At 42.5% G+C, this 20,435-nt stretch overlaps 2 protein-coding genes across 2 annotated transcripts; both read left to right on the top strand.

Moving 5' to 3' along the window:
* The first annotated feature begins 1,402 nt into the window (after positions 1 to 1,402).
* Positions 1,403 to 3,553, top strand: LOC129082406 (zinc finger protein 551-like). Its single transcript, XM_054588116.1, has 2 exons — positions 1,403 to 1,435; positions 2,939 to 3,553. Exons 1-2 carry the CDS (start codon positions 1,403 to 1,405, stop codon positions 3,551 to 3,553), a joined length of 648 nt encoding a protein of 215 aa, XP_054444091.1.
* Positions 3,554 to 8,614: 5,061 nt separating this feature from the next.
* On the top strand, positions 8,615 to 15,304 carry LOC129082490 (zinc finger protein 345-like). Its single transcript, XM_054588181.1, has 3 exons — positions 8,615 to 8,662; positions 9,505 to 9,631; positions 12,990 to 15,304. Exons 1-3 carry the CDS (start codon positions 8,627 to 8,629, stop codon positions 15,302 to 15,304), a joined length of 2,478 nt encoding a protein of 825 aa, XP_054444156.1. The 5' UTR covers positions 8,615 to 8,626.
* Positions 15,305 to 20,435: the final 5,131 nt, after the last annotated feature.

The raw sequence follows: 20,435 nt of genomic DNA, 5'->3' as shown, positions 1-20,435 counted from the left end.
GGGAAAGATTGCATTGAATCTTTAGGTTGCTTCAATTAGAGCAGATATTTTAAGAATAATAATTCTCGCAATCCAAGAACACAGGATATCTTTTTATTAATTTATGTCTTCAGTTTCTTTCATCACTGTCTTATGGTTTTTAGACTCCAAATCATTAGTCCTTGATGAACTATATTCCTAAATGTTTTATTTGTTTTAATGCTGTTGTAAATGTGATTAGTTTCTTAATTTCTTACTGAGATATTTTGTTGTTAGTGTATACATCAGCTGATTTTTGTATGTGGTTTAGGTTCTACAGATTTACTGGACTTGCTTATTCATTCTGGCACATTTGTGCGCACACGCATGCGTGCGTGTGTTTGTGTGTGTGTGTGTGTGTGTGTAGGTTTTAGGATTTCATTTATATAAGATCATATCATCTGTTAACACAAGAAGTTTTACCGCATTTAAATTTTGATATCTTCATTTCTTTTTCCTACCTTCTTCTTTGAGCTAGAACATCCAATACTATTTTGAAAAGCCATGGTGAGGGTGTACGTCGTTCTCTTTTTCCTGATCTTAGAGAAAAAGTGTTTAGTTTGTCACTGCTGAATATGCTGGTGGTTTTGGCTTATCATGTATGGTCCTTTTGATATTGAAGTACATACCTTCTACACCTAATTGTATTTATCTATTGATTTTTTTAGAGAAAGAGAGTAAGAGAGAGAGACAGAGAAACATAGATATATTGTTCCACTTAATTATGCATTCATTGGTTGCTTCTTGCACGTGCCTGACTAATCATAAAACCTGCAACCTTGGTGTATCTCTCTGATGATCTAAAAAGCTGCGTGGCTCGGCAAAAGTCTTATTACTTTTTTATTTGTGTAGTTATATTTTTTTCCCCTCCTCTGTGTTGCAGTTGTATTTTTTAAAGTTATTATTTATTTATTTTTAGAGAAGGGGGAAGGGAAGGAGAGAAACATTGGTGTATGAGAGATATATCGACTGATTGCCTCTCGCACGCCACCAAGTGAGGACCTGTCCTGCAACCCAGGCATGTGCCTTGACTGGGAATCGAGCTGAAGACCTTTCAGTTTAAAGGTCAGTTCTCAATGTACTGACCCACACCAGCCAGGGCTGCAGTTCTATCTTAATTGTACTATTGAGCCCTCCAAGGATCAATTTTTCTTGTAGATCATTGTCTTAATATTTTGTGGTTGGTAATGAAGTCTAGTTTTTTTCACTATCATGCTGATGTGACACACTTAAATTTATTTTCTGGGTTCATTGTGTGCCATGTTGTTCTGACACATTCTTGGCCATTCAGTCTTTTGGGTTTTTCCTTGTGTCACTTATGTTCTGTGTAGCTGCTCTGCTAGGATTTTTGGGGAAGCGTCACAGGATGGATAGTTCTTCAGCCATGGCAAGCGGGCGCACAGGGGGTGTGGTCCTGGTGAGTGACAGTTGTGGAGATGTGAAGTCAGGACCTTGTTCAGCTCATACCATGAACTTGTCTTTGTTCAGCCAGAGTTTTCATTTCATTGCCAGTAGCCACATCATTTCTATACCTTCTTTTCCTGCTTTGACATTTTGCCAACCTCTCAGTTCTACTACTGGTCATTTCCACTGTGATTTCCAGCCTGGGGATGTTTTCACCTCTGTTGATCCCACATTTCACCTGCTCTCTTACCCCCCTTCCTGTAGTACTCTTGAACATTGGCGCTCATGTGTTGTACTCTGAGACGTTCACAAATCTATATATTGACCTTGTACAGCAGCGAATATCTTGCTATTGGATGGAAACAGGCTTGCACATGGGCTTCTACCCAGCCTTGCATCAGCAGCAGAGAAGGATATGCAGGAAGCTGTTGGCAGAGGAAGTGCATTGTAAGCATTGTAAGCCATTCCCTGTCTGTGTGCCCTTCCCCTGGCTGGGTTTCCATTATGGTGTTACTTGGAAGCCCAGTAACACACAACAGTCAGCGAGTCTTCAACTGAACTTTCTCATTTTGAAGACCATTTCATATATTCTTGCTTACATGGGACACCTAAGTATATGTGATGAGGTTCTCTGCTCCCTGTAGTTGAAGTCGTTCATCCCCATTATTTTTGTTCAGGTTGCTGCTGTGGAGAAGAGGATGAACAAGTGTCACAGGCAAGGAATGCCAAGGCAGCTTCATCTTCCCAGAAGAGCCACCCCTGTGAGAGTTGTGGGACGGTCGTGAGAGACATTTTTATCTTGCTTGAGCAACATGGAACACAGCACAGACCAAACATGCTGTGGTGTGGGGCATGTGCAAAACGATCTCATTTCAGTGCAAAGTGTCACCAGTACCAAGAGCAGCACATGGGACAGAAACCCTTCAGAAGTCGTGTGGACAGGACTTCATTTGTGAAGAGCTGCGGAATCCACGTGTCAGGGAAGCCCTTTACCTGTGGTGAGGTTGAAACGGACTTCCTGGCCAGCTCAGAACAGCTGCGGCAACAGGACACCCATAATGTGAAGGAGCCAAACACAGGCACCCAGTGCGAAGCAACGTTACGAAGCAGAAAAAGTCATTACACTTCTGGGGAAGTCAAGAAACCCTTTAACCCCCAACAGTTACTTGCTGAGGACCAGGCTGTCTGTACTGGAAGACAGTGTTTTATATGCAGTGAATGTGGAAAAACATTCAGGTACAAATCGTCATTTGTCACGCACTGCAGAGGCCACACTGGCAACAGTTTCCATGTGTGTGGTGAAAGTCGAAAATCCTTTAGTGAAATCTCAGCCTTCTGACAGCATCAAAAAACTCATCCTGGAGCAAGGCAGTACAAATGCAACAAATGTGGAAAATCCTTAAAGCTCAAATCTGTTTTCATTCATTCACTGGAACAGGAAAATGCAGAAAAGAATTACATGTGCAGTGAATGTACCCAATTATTTAGTTATAGCTCAGTGTCTAATCAATCCCAGAGAGTTCACAATGGAGAAAAACCTTATAAGTGTAACGACTGTGCAAAATCTTTTGCCTCTGTTACTGCTCTCAGTTATCATCAGAGCTCTCACACAGGAGAAAGGCTTTATGGGTGTAGTGAATGTGGGAAATCTTTTACCAGGATTTATAACTTTTGTTGCCATCAAAGACTTCACTCTGGAGAAAGGCCTCATGAGTGCAATGAATGCGGGAAATCCTTTACCCATCTGCACACCCTTTATTATCATCAGAGAGTTCATAGAGGAACAGAGACTTACAGATGTAGTCAGTGTGGAAAATCTTTTGCCTATCGTTCTAACCTCCGTTGTCATGAGAGAGTTCACACAGGAGAAAAGTCTTATGAATGCAGTGAATGTGGGAAATCTTTTGCGAGTAGCTCCAGCCTCCGTTTTCATCAGCGAGGTCACACAGGAGAAAGGCCCTATGAGTGCAGTGAATGTGGAAAGTCATTTAGGGGTAGTTCCCAGTTAAGTCTACACTGGAGAGTTCACACTGGAGAAAGGCCTTATGAGTGCAGTGAATGTGGGAAATCTTTTATTACTAAGTCTAAACTTTATTATCACCAGAGAGTTCACACTAGAGAAAAACCTTAATGTGCGGGGAATGTGCAATTTTCTGTTCTGTGTAACAACCCTTGAAATTTTTGAGCAGTTATCTGAATTCAAACTCTTACATATGGATATGCACAGTGGGGAGATATCCCATAAGTTTCACTTATATGGGAAGTGTGTGTAAATATGTTGGACACTCTGACTTGCCCATGGTTACCCCTAGGTTTATGTTGCAGCTACATTCCATGGCTATAGTCCTTTCACCTCTGCCACACGGTAGGTCCACAGAGTTTTCATCATTTAACACCCTAATGTGCTCAAGGAAACTGACCTCTGGTCTCATGAATGTTGTAGCAAAATAGAAATGACTGGACCCTCGGGAGTGGGGGTGTGAACTTTTTCTCATATGACTAATTTGGACATGGAAGTGAGTCCATGTGTTTGTTCACCCAGAGAATATCGTGAGTTCTGCTTGCATAGAAGTGACTACTGTTTAAGGGACGTGTTCATCTCATGTGACACTTGTGATGAGTTTTTTCAGTTTCCAGTTCATGAACTTGGGAAGTGCCTGCTGCACATTGCTCTGGCTTGTACAATAATCGAGGACTTACTGTTTTAAGTTTCTTTAAGTTTGCTTGTTTTTTTTTTCACTCTACAAGGTAGTTCATAGACTGATTTGGGCTCTATAAGCATGAAAAGGAAAACAACTTTTTAGGGGTCTTTTTTTTTTTAAGATTTTATTTATTTAGTTTTAGGGAAAGAGGGAGAGAAACATCTGTGTGTGGTTGCTTCTTGCACGCCCCCTGCTGGGGACCTGGCCGGCAACCCAGGCATGTGCCCTGACTGGGAATTCAACCAGCGACCCTTTGGTTCACAGGACAGCACTCAATCCACTGAGCCATGCCAGCCAGGGCCTTTTTGGAGGTCTTAATCTTTCTCTGCTTATGGAGGGACTTGATGATGGCAGAAAATAACTGGCCACTTTTGACCAAATTTGCATAGCTGCCCACAGCCTCCTAGAAAGGACTGAAGGGCTTTCTGGTCCTGATTTGGATGCTGTGAGTTTAGGAATCTTTGAGATGACTCTGAGGAGAAGACAGGTTGAGAACCTCAGACACTTGTAAGAATAGCCTGATTATCAGCATTGTTGAGGGTCTATCTTCTGCAGGTCTACAGAAAGTCATGTGCCCTGACAGCCACAATTCATTGCACTAGGGTCACTGAAAGGTTAAAAAAAAAAACAAAAAACAAGCCCCTTGCAGGCTCTGTCTATCAGTACTAGCTCTCTCTCTTCCCTTGAGCCAGCCAGGCATAATTAACTGTTGTTTCTCTGAGCCTCTGTTCTCAGGGCTGAAGAGATTACTGAAAAGCGTCCCCTGTGCAACTGTTTTAAAACTTGTGCAAACAAAACATAGTAGACTGGAGCACCCGAACCCTGAACCCAAAGATAACAGCACCTTTTGTAGATGGGTCCATCCAAAAGCCCTTCCCACAGTACCAGGCCTGTGGGTCTGGCTGCCCACTGAATCATTGCACTCATGTTTTCTCTCAACATAAGTAACCCTCAAACCTGTGGAGAATTTCAATGAGTTTATGTGAGGCAACCATTGTCTTGACAACCATTGTGTTGAAGCAAAACCTCAACGGATTGAGAAACTGCTCCAGAGAATGGCAGTTATGCACCTTATTTTATATGTTACAATCAAAGGAAGACATGGAAGTGAGTTACATAAATCCATTGGTGATAGATGAGGGAGGCAGGAGAAAGCAAAGGGGGGAAAACCTGAGAGTGCACAAAAAGTAAAATGATAGACACATACTTCCTTCACAAAGGTGGGTACAAGAATAGTTAACAGTCAGCATTTAACATGGTAACAATGACAGTGAAGACATCTGTGATCTCTGCTCTGATTGAGGGGTCTGGAGAACCCTTTGTTTTTGCAAAGGCATGTTTATAAGGTAGTGTATCCTAGGTGAAAAAAAGAAGAAAAAAACAGGCTTAATTTAGTTGAGGATTGACCTTTGTTAGGAAAGATTTTGGGCTAGGACATGACTACTTACCATCAACTGATTTATTTATTTATTTATTTATTTATTTATTTATTTAAAAAGTTTTAATGTATTTTTTATTTTTTAGAGAGAGGAGAAGGAAGGGAAAAAAAGAGAAAAACATCCATGTGCGAGACCTGGCCCACAACCCAGGCATGTGCCTTGACCAGGAATCAACTGGTGGCCTCTGGTTTGCAGTCCAGTGCTCCACCCACTGAGCCACACCAGCCAAGGATGCCATAAACTGATTTTAGTTAAAAAGTTTTAATTTCAGACTATCCTACGAGATTACTCTAGGTTTCAGAGTTTGTTAGGCCATCACCCAGGCCTCCCCTGAGCTTGTCAGGATTTAGTATGTGGTCTCTTTTCATCCACAGTTCTCTGAAATATCTCATACCATGAACATGGCCAAAAAGACAACTGCTGAAAACCCCAGTGAAACATACTCCCACTGTTGGCCACCCATCTCATTGACAGAGCTTCCATCCTTCCAGCTGCTAACACCAGAAATCTTGGAGTCATCCCTGACTCCTACCTTTCTCTTGCTCACTATTACAATTAGAAAACTTACGCTACTCTATTTGAAAAACTGATATAAAATTCATTTACCTTTCTGACCTCCACCACAATGGGACACACCATCAACATGTACCTCTATGCCTTATGGATGGAACCAACCAGTGCATTTATACTGGGTTCTGGGGGTGGGATTCCCACGAGGCCAATTGCTGGGGACAGGACTCTTGTCCACTGCTGCTGTGGAGAAAGGACCACTGTCCCATGGAGCCTGATAGGAAGAGTTTTAAGTAAAAAAAAAAAAAGATTGTTCATGAGCCATATAATCTCATCAACTTTGCTTTTCTTGATTTTGAATCTTCTTTAGAGAATACCTCAACCCTTTTTAAATTTTAATTTTCCCTTGTGGGGAAGAAAATGTGTATCTTATGCCTGTTCCACAATTGTCTTTGGAAGCATGCAACTTTTGGTTTCACAGGTTTATAACTGGAAAGATATTTTGCCTCAGGATGAATTGGACCTCGAGTCTCACTCATACCTGACAGAGATGATATTTAACTGAAACTTAAGATTTCTTTATATCACATTGTAACTTACTGTATAGTCACACACGTTTTTGTTTAGTTTCCTGTCTTTGTCCCTTGAAGAATTTAAGCTGCTTGAGCTTGGAGATCTTTCTCATGTTCCCAGTAACTACAGCACTGGCTGATGCTGAGTATTTTCTCAGTGAACATTTATTAGAACCATGAATAAACATGACACCACAAGTTCTTGTACATTTTTACTACTTGGGCTACTCTAAATGTGATCTTCAATTCTTTCTCCATGCTGGTATTTACTTCTTTAAAAGAAAAAAGATTTTATTTACTTATTTTTAGAGAGAGAGGAAGGTATAGAGAAAGAGAGGGAGAGAAACATCAATGTGTGAGAGATACATCAACTGGTTGCCTCTCACAGGCTGTCAATTGGGGCCCTGGCTCGCAGCTCAGGCATGTGCCCTGACTGGGAATCAAAGCAGTGACATTTGGGTTCACAGGCCAGTGCTCAATCCACTGAGCCACAGTAGCCAGGGCCATGCTTGTACTTCTTAATGTTTTTGAGAATAAAAGCCCTTCTAAAACTTGTTAATGTTCTTCAACTTCCTCTTGTATTTCCCTGGAGCTATTTATGCCACTGTTTTTAAATAACTACATAAACATGTTAATACATTTCTGAAACTTGCATTTAAAACTCCTGATATAACCTCAATTCTCCATTAAGAACTATACCTGAGATGAGTAGAAAATGATAACCACTTACTAGCAAAGATAGGAGATCATAGGCTTAAGATGCCCCCTTCATCTCAGAGCTCAGATATGCCCTTCGCACATGTCCTGTGACTGTGACAGTTGCATCCACTGAGCCATACCAAAATAGCATGATTTTAGCCGCTCTCCTTTTGAGATAGATGTCTGTTCCTTGAACAAACTTGAGTACAGTCAACCTATCATGTCCATGGGTTTCACATCCTTGGATTAACTGATTAACTAACCTTGGATGAAAAATATCTCTTAAAAATGTGTTCTATGTGGTATGCCTATGATGGTTGTGTGGTTGTGTGTGTACTGAACATAAATGTACTTTTTTCTAGTCATTATTTTTGAAAGATTTTATTTATTTTTAGAGAAGGAAAAGGAAGGAGAAAGAGAGAAAAACATCAATGCGTGGTTGCCTTTCGTGCACCAACCATGTGTCCTGACTGGGAATCAAACCAGTGACCCTTTGCTTTGAAGGCTGGGGCTCAATCCAGTGAGCCACACCCGTCAAGGACACAACGTTTTTGATAAACTTGATGAGCAGCTCTGCTGCTGTCAGCAAGCCTGGTCCCAGAGGCTTCTTCCTTCCTATTGTATCTCCTGCCTTACAGCTATGCCTGGACTATTTATATGTGTGAATGACTCATAAAAGGATATACAGAATGTCTCTCTATATAGATATGCCAGTTGAGATCAGCAGATTTGAGAGGATCTCAAATATTTTTTAATTTATTTTTTTATTGGTTGTGCTATTACAGTTGTCCCAATTTTCACCTTCTGGGAGCAAGTGAGCCTCACGAATCATTAAATTATGTCTTTGGCTGCAGTAAACAATGAGCAAAGCCTCTATCTGTAGGTAAGAATACTTTTACGTGATTCCTAGCATAACAAACATTTTAGTGGAGCGGGATGAAGAACGCCTTCCTTGCTGCCTCTAGATCCCCGGGAACTACATTACCCAGAAGCCATGGCGCTGAGCTGATCCAATGAAAGAGTAGGAAACAGTATTTCCGTGAGATTTCAGTATTTGGGAGGGACTTCCGGAGGTATTTTCTTTTTTTTTTTTTTTTTACCTCGCGGGGATCTTCCGACAGATTTCTCAGGACCTCGGAGGCGGAAAGCTGTCGTGGTCCTGTCAAAAGCTTGCGGGAGGCTCCGCGACGCTCCACCTCTTAAGGTGCCCTGCGTCTGGGACGGAGCGAACCGAACCCCCGGCGCCCTGTCCGCCCCCGCCGGGCTCCGCACACGGAGCCGGATGGCGGCGCCGGCCGCGCTGAGGCGCCCGGCTGAGGTGAGCGCGCGTCCCTCGAGCCCCCGAGCCCCGCAGCCCCGGGGGCCGGGCGCCCGTCACGTCCTGCAGCCCCGGCCCCCGCGTCCGGGCCGGGAGGGAGGCTGAGCGGAGGCGCGAGGGTCGTGGCTTCGGAGGGGCAGCGAGTACAGGGCAGAGCGGCCCGGGCTCCCGCGCCTCTGAAACGTGCGTGGCGCCCTGGGTGCCCGATAATGGAGTGAAGGTGCGGGCGGGCCGGCGGGACTGCAGAGCCCCGCCGGGGGCTCCCCCGCGGCGGGAGCCGTCCGAGGGCGGCGTGGAGCCGGACGGCGTTGGAGGTCCGCGCGCTCTCGCCGGGGGCCGGGGGCCGCGCGCCCGGGTGAGCGGGGAGAGACGCCTGTGAAGCCGGGCAGGGCGGCCGCAGAGCCGTGGGGGTGGGACTGTGGGGCCCGCCGGTGTTCGGGGGAAGCGGGCGCACGGCGGCGCGCGCACGGGTAGGTGGTGGGGCCGAGGGCCCCGAGGCCGTGGGGCGGGACCCGGTGAAGCGGGAGCGCCCCTTTGCCGAGTGTCGCAGGTGGAGCCTGGGCGCCCCCGGGGGACTTGCTGGGCAGGAGGGACGGGGCCCTGCAGGGACGTCCCCGGGCTTGGATGAGGTCTGCGCGTCCCGCTGCCCGGTGCCGAGGGCTGCTGCTCACCGTCCTCACGGGCCCGAGGGGTGAGGAGACCCCGCTGGGAGCAGGGCGTGGTGTCCCCTCTGATCGGGGAGCCCTGGGGGAGGGTGAGCAGGGGGAAGACGTGTGAGGTGACGGACTGGGAGGTTGTCAGGAAGACCGAGTCTGTGGTTTCCTCTGTCCGCATCTTGACAGGCCAGCGTGACCTTTGAGGACGTCGCCGTGCACTTTTCCTGGGAGGAATGGAGGCTCCTTGATGGGGCTCAGAGACGCCTGTACCTCGACGTGATGCTGGAGAACTTCGCTCTGACTTCCTCTCTAGGTAGGACTTCGATAGTGTCATCAGCGATGTGGACTGGGCTCTGTCCCTGTGGACCGCAGGCCCTGCTTCCTTCTGCTGTGTTTCTAGGGCGGGTGGTTGCCCTGCCCTCTTCTCTGGGCTGCAGCCCCGATACCTGCTGCACTGCCCTCTTCTCATAGGGATGGATTGCAGTGAGTCTAGTGCATTCCACCATGATGGCCCCTTCCTAGGCAGGTCACTGTGTCCAGATCCGTGATGCTTGTTTTGGTCCCTTCCTTTAGCTGGTATTTCCTAGGGCCTCTCTCTGTGCCACAAATTTGAGGCATTGTCATCATCACCATTTACCTGGACCATGGGCCTCTTTTCAAGACCCTTGTTCACAGTTTTTAGAGTTTTCTGTAGATCTATTTTCGTTTGTTTTTTTTCTTCCCAGCATTGCTGATATATAAAATGATGTATATTTGAAGTGTAAAATGTGATAATTTGATGTATGTAAATGTTGTGAATTAATTGCCAAATTAAATTAATAAACATTTTCCTTACCTGGTATTATCACGTTTTGTTTTGTTTTGTTTTTTTGGTAATAGCGCTTAAAATATACTTTCCTAGTAAATTGTATGTGTAAAATACAGTATTATTAACTGGAGTCACAAGGTTTTACATTAGATCCTCAGAAATTATTAATCTTATAAGTGAAGTTTTGTATGTTTTGACTAATAACTACCCATTTCCCCCTCTTCATGACCATGTCATTCTACTGTTCTGTGAGTTCAACTTTTTTTTTTTTAAGATTTTATTTATTTTTTATTTTAGAAAGAGGGGGAGAGAGAGGGAGAAAAACATCGATGTGAGAGATGAACACTGATCAGTTGCCTCTCACAAGCCTCAAACTGGCGACCTGGCCCACAACCCAGGCGTATGCCCTGCCTGGGAATCAAACTGGGAACATTTCAGTTTGCAGCCTGGCACTCAGTTCACTGACCCACTCTAGCCAGAGCAAGTTCAACTTCTTTTTGTTTACACTCCACTTCTAATTGATATCATGAAGTATTTACATTCTGTGACTGGCTTATTTAATTTAGCATAATGGTGTCCAGGTTCATTCAAATGGTCACGTACAGTAGGATTCCTTTCCTTTTTAAAATTTTTCTTATTTTGTTAAGTTCTTTTTATTTATTTATTTATTTAAATTTCGGGGGAATTTACTTATAAGGCTAAATATGGGAAAGGTGTGTGTGTGAAGAAACATTTTAGTTTGATGTAATTCTACTCAGTTATTTTAGATATTTTTTCCTTTGTTATTTTTGGTGTCATATCCAAAAAAAAAAAAATCTCATCAGAACACTCAAGTTTTTCCTGAACAACTCTTGTTAGTATTTCTGATAAGGCAGGCTGAGATGTAATGAAATTTCTCAGCTGTTTTTAACATAGGAAAGTGTTTATTTCTTCTACATTTTGGAAGAACAGTTTGCCAGAAGAAGTATTCTTAGTTGGCATTTTTCTCACCAGTATTTTAAATTTATCAGACATCTCTCCAGGTGTGCATAGTTTTTGCTGATAAATTCACTTATACCTAATTGGAGTTCTCTGTATGCAGTGAGTTTCTTTTTTATTTCTGCTTTCAAAATTCTGTTTTTGATTTTTGAAAGTTGCATTATAAAGTGTCTCAGTGAAGTCTCAGTGAAGATCTCTTTGTTTTCAATGTGTATGTGGACCTGTGAGCATTATAAACTGGGATATCAACATCTGTCTCCTGATTTGGGAAGTTGTCAGTCATTACTTCTTTATTTATTTATTTTTCTTTTCTTTTGAGAGAAAGGGGGAAGGGAAGGAAAAAGAATGGGAGAGAAATGGTGATGGGAGAGAAAAACATTTGTTTGTTCCATCTCTCACATGCCCTGACCAAGAACAGAACCAGCAACGTGGGCATGTGTCTGCATATGGTATCCAACCGGCAGCCTTTCACTTTACAGGATGACACACCCAACCAACTGAGACACACTGGTCAGGGCTCAGCCATTATTTCTTTCAATAAGTTTCCTGACCCTTCCTCCCTCACTTCCCCTTTTGGCACTCCCATTTTGCCAATATTATTTCTCTTGATGATATTCCATAAGTTATGTAGTCTTTTTTTCTCCTGTGGATGATATGCAGTCACCTGGTGCTAGATCACAACACAGATTGTTCTCTTGCTTCACTAACTTGCCATTGAAGTTCTCCGTTGTGTTTTTCATTTCATTCCTTGTATTCTTTGGGTCCTGATTTTTTTTTTTTTAACTCATTTAAAAATAATTTTTTGTCTCTGAACTTGACGTGATCATGTATTGTTTTCTTGATTTTCCTGAGCTGTCTCTCTATGTTCTCTTTGACCTTGGTGAGCTTCTGTAAAACAGTTATTTTGATTTCTTTATCCAGAACTTTGTTGGCTTCACTTGCTGGAAACTTACTCTGCTGTTTTGGTGATACCATGGTTCCATGATTCTTTGTGTTGCTTATAGCCTTTTGTTGATATCTTTTCATTCGGCAGATCTGTCACCCTTCCTGCCTTTAATAGCTTTTTCCTTATTGTAGAAAGGTCTTCCCGTTGGGTTGGTTGCAATGTCATTGGACTGCCAAGGTGTGGCAGTTTTGGCTCTGGGGAGGAACCAGCCATGTAAACACTGAGCAGCTGTGTGAGCTGATGTCAAAAATGACAAATATAGTAGAAATTCTCAATGCCAAGGCTACAAGGTGAACTCTCAGCTATCTAGTCATGTTGAAGCTGTGTATGGTTTAAATCAGGACTGTGTTGTGATCATACCAGAAACATTTTCCATTTAACAAGTGTTTTTCTCATGGCCACTTTGCTGACTATCTATTGTAGTACTTTGTTATTCATACTCTGACTTCTAGCCCATGGAGAATCTCTACCTCTCTGGATGTCATATCTCACACTTTTCTCTCATCTCTCCCTTTATTGCACTTTGACATCAGTCCACACATGCCATGAGATTAGCATGCATCCTTACCTTGGCCTTGAATGGCAGCTAATCTGCTGCAGTTGGTTTTTCCTGGGTTTGGACATGTGCTTCTACACAGCCTCATATCATCAGCTGTAAAGTCTTTATAGGACATTTGGCAGAGGAAAAAGTTTTAGAGCATACTTGTCTTCTTTCAGGTACACCTTATTCTTAGATCCTTTCCCTGGTGAGAATTTCACCATTTTTTTATTTAAGAGGTATAGTAATGCTCAGGAGGCATGTTACCAACAGGATTTTAACTCCCCTGATTAAAAATCATTCCATAGACTCATTCCTAGATGTGACAAATGCACATTTGTGGTAACATTGCTCTATTCCTATAGTCAACATGTATTTCACCATCATTTATTTATGTTCAGGTTGCTGCTGTGGACCAGAGGATGTAGAAGTCCCCTTGGAACAGAGTGTTCCTGTGGGAGTGTCACCAGCCAGCACCTCCAGGGCAGCTCTGTCTTCCCTGAAGACCCACTTCTGTCAGACTTGTGGTCCAGTCTTGAGAGACATATTGCAGTTGGCTGAGCACCAAGGAACACCACACAGCCAAAAAGTGTTCAGGTGTGGAGTGTGTATGAAACAATTTAATTTTAGTGCTAACCTCCAAACACACCAGAAGCAGCACCTGGGAGAGAAACCCTTGAGAAGCAGTGTGGACAAGACCTTGTTTGTGAAGAGCTATAAATTCTGTGTTTCAGAGAAGCCCTTTACCTGCGATGAAGTTGGGAAGGATTTCCTCTCTCCCTCAGAACATCCACGGCAGCAAACCACACAGGCCAGGGAAGAGTGCAACAAAATCACTCAGAGTGGGACAACTGTACAAAAGGGAAAATCTCTATCCAACCCGGTACAATGTAGAAAAGCCTTTAGCTCCAGAAGTTCACATGCTCCAAAACAGGATGTTCACACTGGAAGACAGTGTTTTCTGTGCCGTGAATGTGGGAAAGCATTCAGGTATCAGTCCGCATTAGTTGTTCACCAGAGAGTGCACACTGGTGAAAGACGTCATGTGTGTAGCAAATTTTGCAAGTCTTCTAGTCAAAACTCAACCCTCCGTCAGCATCAAAGAATTCATTGTGGGGCAAAGCAGTACACATGTTGCAAATGTGGGAAGTCCTTTAACCAAAAATTTGTCCTCTTATATCCCAGGAGGACTCATAATGGAAAAAAAAGTGACTTGTGCCATGAATGTGCACAACCTTGTAGCCGTAGAGCCATCCTTATTCAACAACAGGAAGTTCAATCTGGAGAAAGGCGTTATGAGTGCATGCAATGTGGGAAAGCCTTTAGACGAAAATTTGGCCTTATTGTACATATGAGAGTTCACATTGGAGCAAGGCCTTATCAATGTAGTGAATGTGGGAAATGTTTTACCAATAGCTCTGTCTTTCATTATCATAAGAAAGTTCACACTGGAGAAAGGCCTTATCAGTGCAGTGAATGTGGGAAATCTTTTGCATTTGGTTCTAATTTCAGTGCTCATCAGAGAGTTCATACAGGAGAAAGACCTTATGAGTGCAGTGACTGTGGGAAATCTTATTTCCGAAGGCATCACCTTCTTACACATCAGAGAGTTCACACTGGAGAAAGGCCTTATCAGTGTAATGAATGTGGGAAATGTTTTACCACTAGCTCTGGCTTTTATTGCCACAAGAAAGTTCACACTGGAGAGAGGCCTTATCAGTGCCATGAATGTGGGAAATCTTTTGCATTTGGTTTCATCCTCAGTAATCATCAGAGAGTACACACAGGAGAAAGACCTTATCAGTGCAGTGAATGTGGAAAATCCTTTATTCAAAGACATCACCTTCTTCTACACCAGAGAGTCCACACAGGAGAAAAGCCTTATCAGTGTAGTGTATGTGGGAAATGTTTTACCACTAGTTCTGTGTTTCATTATCATAAGAGAGTTCACACTGGAGAAAGGCCTTACCAGTGCAGTGAATGTGGAAGATCTTTTGCATTTGGTTCCAACCTTAGAGCCCATCAGAGAGTACACACAGGAGAAAGGCCTTATGAGTGCAGTGACTGTGGAAAATCCTTTTTCCGAAGGCATCACCTTCTTACACACCAGAGAGTTCACACAGGAGAAAGGCCTTATCAGTGTAATGAATGTGGGAAATCTTTTGTTTCTGGTTTTAGCCTTAGAAATCATCAGAGAGTTCACACAGGAGAAAGGCCTTATGAGTGCAGTGTATGTGGGCTATCTTTTACAACTAAGAGGAAACTTCGTTATCATCAGGAAGTTCACAGTGGAGAAGGGCCTCATGAGTGCCGAGAATGTGGGAAATCTTTTACCTCTCGATATGCCCTCCGTGACCATCAAAGAAATCATACAAGCAAAAGGCCCTATGAATGTACTGAATGTGGGAAGTCCTTTACATCAAATTCTAACCTCATTGCACACTGGAGGGTTCACACTGGGGAAAAGCCTTATCAATGTACTGAATGTGGGAAATCTTTTTCCTCTGGCTCTGGCCTCCGTTATCATCAAAGTGTTCATACTGGGTTAAGTCCTTATGAGTGTAGTGAATGTGGGAAATCTTTTCCCAGAAGCTCAGCTCTCATCCGACATCAAAGAACTCACACAGGTGAAAGGCCTTACGTGTGCAGTGAATGTGGGAAATCTTTTATCCAGAGAAATCACCTTCTTGTACACCAGCGGGTTCACACAAGATAAAGGCCTTATGATTGCAGTGATAGTTCCCAGTCCGATTAACACTGGGCAGTTCATGCTGGATTAAGGTGTGTGAATGCTAAAATGTAGGAAATCCTTTAGGCATAAATTTCGTTTTTCTTAACACCTTAGACTTTATATTTGAAAATGGTTTTGTGAGTGTAGTAAATGTAGGAAATGTTTTACCTGTGTCTCTGGTGTTCATTATTATCTGTGAGTTCACACAGGATGAAGGCCTTTCTGTAGCAAAGGTGAAAAATCTTTCACTCATTCTTAATGGTCTTTTTACCACCATAGAGTTCAGCCAGGTGAAAGGCCTTACAAGTGCATGGAATGTAAGAAATCCTTAGAGTTTACCTTATTATACAGTGCAGAATTTACACTGGAGAAAGACCTTAGATGTGCGAGGGGATGTGCACTTTTCTTGTTCAGTATGATTACACTGGAAGAAACCACGAGAAGCCATCTATCTGAATTCGATCTCATATATCCAGTGGTCCCTAGGTGGGAGCATCTTGATGAGCAGTTTCTTGTATTTGCTTTCTGTACATGTAGTAAAATGTATGTTCATATCTTTTGCCTATTTTATGAATTTTTGTCATTTTACTTTTAACAGGACAGTGAAGCAACATAGATGTATATTGGAATTTTGTTCATTTTTGAATACATGAGTGCCTAATAGATTGTTTTCAATACTAAAAAAAGTTTTTAAAATATTTTATTTTTATAGAGAAACTTCAATGTAGAAGAGAAACATTGATTGGTTGCCTCTCATATGCCCCAAACCTGGGACCTGGCCTGCACCCAGGTTTCTGTCTTGACCGGGAAGTGAACCTGCGACCTTTAGTTTTGCAGGATTATGCCCAGCGCACTGAGCCACACCAGTCAGGACTCTTTCCTTTTTTTTAAATTGAATTTTTCTTTAATCCACAGGTTGTTCAGTAATGAATGGTTTAATGTCCACAGAGTTGTGAACTCTCTACCTTTTTTCCTGTTATTGGTGTCTAGTTTTAAACCTTTGTGTTCATATAAAATTCTTGATTTAATTTCAGTCTTCTTAAATTTATGTGTTTTTAAAACATCTTATGTATATTTTATTGATTATGCTATTACAGTTGTCCCATTTTTTTCTCCCCTTTACTCCCCTCCATCCTACACTGCCCCACCCCCCCTTAGTTTATGTCAGTGGGTTTTACATATAAATTCTTTGGCTTCTCCATTTCCTATACTATTCTTAACCTCCTCCTGCCTATTTTGTACCTACTATTTATGCTGCGTATTCCCTGTACCTTTTCCCCCAGTCTTACCCCTCCCTCTCCCCTCTGTCTTACTATTCATAGTTTTTTATCTTTTTCTTAGAAAAGTCCCTTTAACACATCATATAATAAGGGCTTGGTGATGGTGAACTCCTTTAACCTGACCTTATCAGAGAAGCACTTTATCTGCTCTTCCATTCTAAATGATAGATTTGCTGGGTAGAGTAATCTCGGATATACATCCTTGTCTTTCATGACTTTGAGAACTACTTGCCAACCTCTTCTTGCCTCCATGATTTCTTTTGAGAAATCAGTTGATAGTTACCTACAAAGGAATTCTCATTAGACTGTCTCCTTTTTTCTTGCTGCTTTTAAGATTCCCTCCTTATCTTTAATCTTGGGTAATGTAATTATGATGTGCATTGGTGTGTGCTTCCTTGGGTCCAACTTCTTTGGGACTCTCTGGGCTTCCTGGATCTCCTGGAAGTCTATTTCCTTGACCAGATTGGGGAAATTCCCCTTCATTATTTGTTCAAATAAGTTTTCAATTTGTTGCTCTTCCTCTTCTCCTTCTGGCACCCCCATGATTCAGATGTTGGATCGTTTAAAGTTGTCGCAGAGGTTCCTGAGCCTTTCCTCATTTTTTGAATTCTTGTTTCTTCATTCTGTTCTGGTTAAATGTTTATTTCTTCCTTCTGCGCCCAGTCGTTGACTTGAGTCCCAGTTTCCTTCCCTTTACTGTTGGTTCCCTGTATATTTTTCTTTATTTCACTTTGCATAGTCTTTGCTTTTTTTTTTTTCTATTTTGTGACCATACTCAACCAATTCAGCGAGCATGCTGATTACCAGTGTTTTGAACTGTGCATCTGATAGGTTGGCTGTCTGTTTATCACTTAGTTCTGTTTTTGGCGCTTTGATCTGTTCTTTCATTTGGGCCATATTTCTTTGTCTCATTGGGCCTTGGAAATCATTGGGAGGGGTGGAGCCTTCAGTATTCACCAGGGCGGGGCTACCCAGGTCGCTAAGTTGTGACGTTCTCTGTGGGTGAGGGGCCCAAGAGTAAACAGTGCCGCTTGCTTGGCTCTCAATCACTTCCCTTGTTACACACAAGCACATTGGGCCCTTCTGGTACTGATTCCTGAGTGGGTGGGTTTGTGTACATTCTAGGACCCTGTGGTTCTTTCCAATGAACACTGCTGTGAGGCTGGGAGTTTCTCCTGCCACTGCAACACCCACATGTTTTTACAGCCAGAGGTTTTGAGGCTTTCTTTTTCTCACACTGGAACCCTGGATTGTGTGGTCTGTCTCGCTTCCCAGCTGTTCCTCCAGTCTATGCATGCAAATGTGGGACCAACTGGTCTGCCAGCCGCTGCCTCGCCTGCTCAGTCCAGCTGCTGCCTTGCCGCAAGTCCTCTCTGCCCCAGCTGCCTGTCTCTGCCCCTCCTACCAGTCTGTATGAATAAGTCTTTGTTGTCAGACTTCCATACAGTTTGATTTTCTGGCAGTTCTGGTTATTTTTTTGTTTTTAAATTTGTTTTTGTCCTTTTGATTGTGTGAGGAAGCAAAGTGTGTCTACCTATGCCTCCATCTTGTCCGGAAGTCCTAAATTGATAAGTGTTTTAACAAAACCTAGGATCTCTCCTTGAGAATGGTCCCTGTCCACTTGAGAATGTTTATTCTGCTATAGTTTGACAAAACGACCTATATGTATTTATTAGGTCCATTTGGTATGAAGTGTTCAAATAAAAAAACAAATTTGTTGTTGAAGGAAAATATATTTTTGCTGATTTTCTGTCTGGACTATCTACCCACACTTGAAAGATGAGTATGGAACTGTGGTATTATTCCATTGGCTTTCCTTTTCAAAAAATTTTATTTATTTTAGAGATAGGGGAAAGGAGGGAAAAAGAGAGGGAGAGAAACATGGTTGCATCTTGTATGACCCCAACTGGGGACTGAATCCTCTATCCAGGCATGTGTCCTGGCCCTGAATTGAACCCCTGACTTTTTGCTTTGAGGGACGATGCTCAATCACCTGAACCACACCAGTCAGGGCTCTCTAGCTGTTTTGTTTTTTGTTTTTTCCCAATCCTCACCAAAAAAATTATTCATTGACCCTAGAGAGAGGGGAAGGGAGGGAGAGAGAGAGAAACATTGTTTACATCCCTTTAGCACCCCCAACTGGGGATCAAATCCACATCCTATGTATGCACAGATTGTGAACTGAACCTGCAGCCGTTTGTTGTATGGGATGATATTCCCACAAAATGAGCCATTTGGTCAGGGCTGTTTTTCTATAGTCCAGTCTGTTAATATTTGTTTAATATAATTAGTTGCATCTGTGTCTGTTGTATTACATTTTAATCGTTATATCCTCTTGATGAATCATTTTTATTTATTTTAGAGTAACATCGACCTATTCATTTATTGATTGATTCCTATGTATGCTATGATCAAGGATTGAACCCACAACCTGCTGTATCAGATTTTGTTCTAAGCAACTGTGCCACCTGGCCAGGGCCTGAATCAATTTATCTACCTTTTTTAAAAAATAGAATTTATTTATTTTTAGAGAGAGGGGAAGGGAGGGAGAAAGAGTGAGAGAAACATTGATCAATTGCCTCTCATACACCCCCACCCAGGGAACTGGCCTAAAACTCAGGGATGTGCTCTGAGCAGTGACCTTTTGCTTTGCAGGACAATGCCCAACCAACTGAGCTACACCAGCAAGGGCAATTTGTTTATCTATATGTAATTATTTTCTTTGTCTTTTGTGTTAGGTTTTGGGTTAGTCTACTTTGTCTAGTATAAGTATAGCTACTTATAAGTGTAAGGTACTCTTTTGACTTTTATTTGCATGAGTTATTTTCAATTTCTATATTTTTGACCTATTTTTTAAATTGAAGTAAGTTTCTTGCGGGCAACATATATGGGGGCAGAGGGTGAACCTATAAAACCTCCCAGAATTTATTTATAAAAAATGATGTATTCTTACATGTTTAAACTTCAGTCGCATTCAAAGTGCTCTCCATTTGATGGAATACACATATGGAGATGTTTTTTCCACTGCTCGAAATAGGTTTTGAACTCATTGATTTTGATATCTTTTAGTGCAGCTGCCATTTTTTGTTTCACCTGTCTGTATTGGCAAAAATGTTTCCCTTTGAGAACTTGTTTCGTCTGGGGAAACAAAAAGAAGTCACTAGGGTGAGATCAGGTGAATATGGAGGATGGAGTATGGCGGTCACACCATTTTTTGGTCAAATACTGAACACTTGGCTCAGTGTGGACAAGTGCACTCATAAATCATCCATCATGAAATGGGCAAATGTTTGAAAGTCTTTAAAAAAAAATTCACTGAAGTCAAACACAGCCACTCACAACAACCCGAGCTGGTACACTGATACAGAGTAGTTCCTAGAACACTCACCTAGTGGGAGAAGGCTGTCCTATAAGGGTCCAGCACTCCAGAAGATAATTTCAGCTTTTTTGGGTCCCCCCTCCTAGTTTGCATTTAATTTTTATTTTTTAAAGGTTTTATTTATTTTTAGAGAGAGGGAATGGAGAGAGAGAGAGGGAGAGATACAGCAATGTGTGAGAGATACATTGACTGGTTGCCTCTTGCATGCCCTCAACCAGGGGGACCTGGTCTGCAACCCAGGCATGTGCCCTGACTGGGAATTGAACCAGTGACCTTTTGGTTGACAGGTGGGTGTTTAACCCACTGAGCCACATCAGCCAGGGCTAATTTTTAGTTTATTAAGCCACTGTATATGACTTTATTGGAGAATTTTTTGAGTACTTGGTGATTACCATCTTGTTCATTTTTGTCTCGCTGTTTTGTAGTTCCTTCTTTTCCTCTCTTGATTTCCTCATCA

Source organism: Pteronotus mesoamericanus, unplaced genomic scaffold, assembly GCF_021234165.1.
Source record: "Pteronotus mesoamericanus isolate MK-2021 breed Mesoamerican mustached bat unplaced genomic scaffold, CSHL_Meso_final scaffold_128, whole genome shotgun sequence".
Lineage (NCBI taxonomy): Eukaryota > Metazoa > Chordata > Mammalia > Chiroptera > Mormoopidae > Pteronotus > Pteronotus mesoamericanus.
This window is presented reverse-complemented; position numbering and strand designations above follow the sequence as displayed.